This window comes from Haliaeetus leucocephalus, unplaced genomic scaffold (genome assembly GCF_000737465.1).
Source record: "Haliaeetus leucocephalus isolate CR32 unplaced genomic scaffold, Haliaeetus_leucocephalus-4.0 Scaffold151, whole genome shotgun sequence".
In the NCBI taxonomy this organism is placed as follows: domain Eukaryota; kingdom Metazoa; phylum Chordata; class Aves; order Accipitriformes; family Accipitridae; genus Haliaeetus; species Haliaeetus leucocephalus.
In genome coordinates this window covers 1,182,745-1,183,057 of record NW_010972587.1, presented here as the reverse complement: position 1 = coordinate 1,183,057, position 313 = coordinate 1,182,745, and the positions used below count along the sequence as shown (strand labels likewise).

At 78.9% G+C, this 313-nt stretch overlaps 1 protein-coding gene across 1 annotated transcript in view; it reads right to left on the bottom strand.

Moving 5' to 3' along the window:
• HELB (helicase (DNA) B) overlaps positions 1-266 on the bottom strand; it is a 16,125-nt gene extending 15,859 nt beyond the window's left edge. The window contains 1 exon segment of the mRNA XM_010561955.1: positions 62-266. Coding sequence (XP_010560257.1) covers positions 62-266 — 205 coding nt within the window.
• Between the last annotated feature and the right edge of the window lie 47 nt (positions 267-313).

Here is a 313-nt window from a genome sequence, read left to right as displayed (position 1 = left end):
GGGGAGGACGCCGGGGGCTGCCTGCCCGCCCGGCCCCGCTCCGCTCCCGCCGCCCCCTCACCGCCTCGACGCGGGGGCAGCGCGGCCGCCAGCTCCGGCCCGGAATCCTCCAGGAGCGTGGCCTCCTCCATGTACTGCTCCTCCTCGACCTCCTCCTCGGTATCCGAGCCCGCCGCCCACTGCGGAGGCGGCAGCGCCAGCCGCGGGGGCAGCAGCACCCCCCGCAACTCCACCACCGACCCCCGCTGCGGGACGGACACCGCCATGTCGGTGTCGGTGCCGGTGCCGGTGCCGGTGCCGCGCCCTGCCCGCC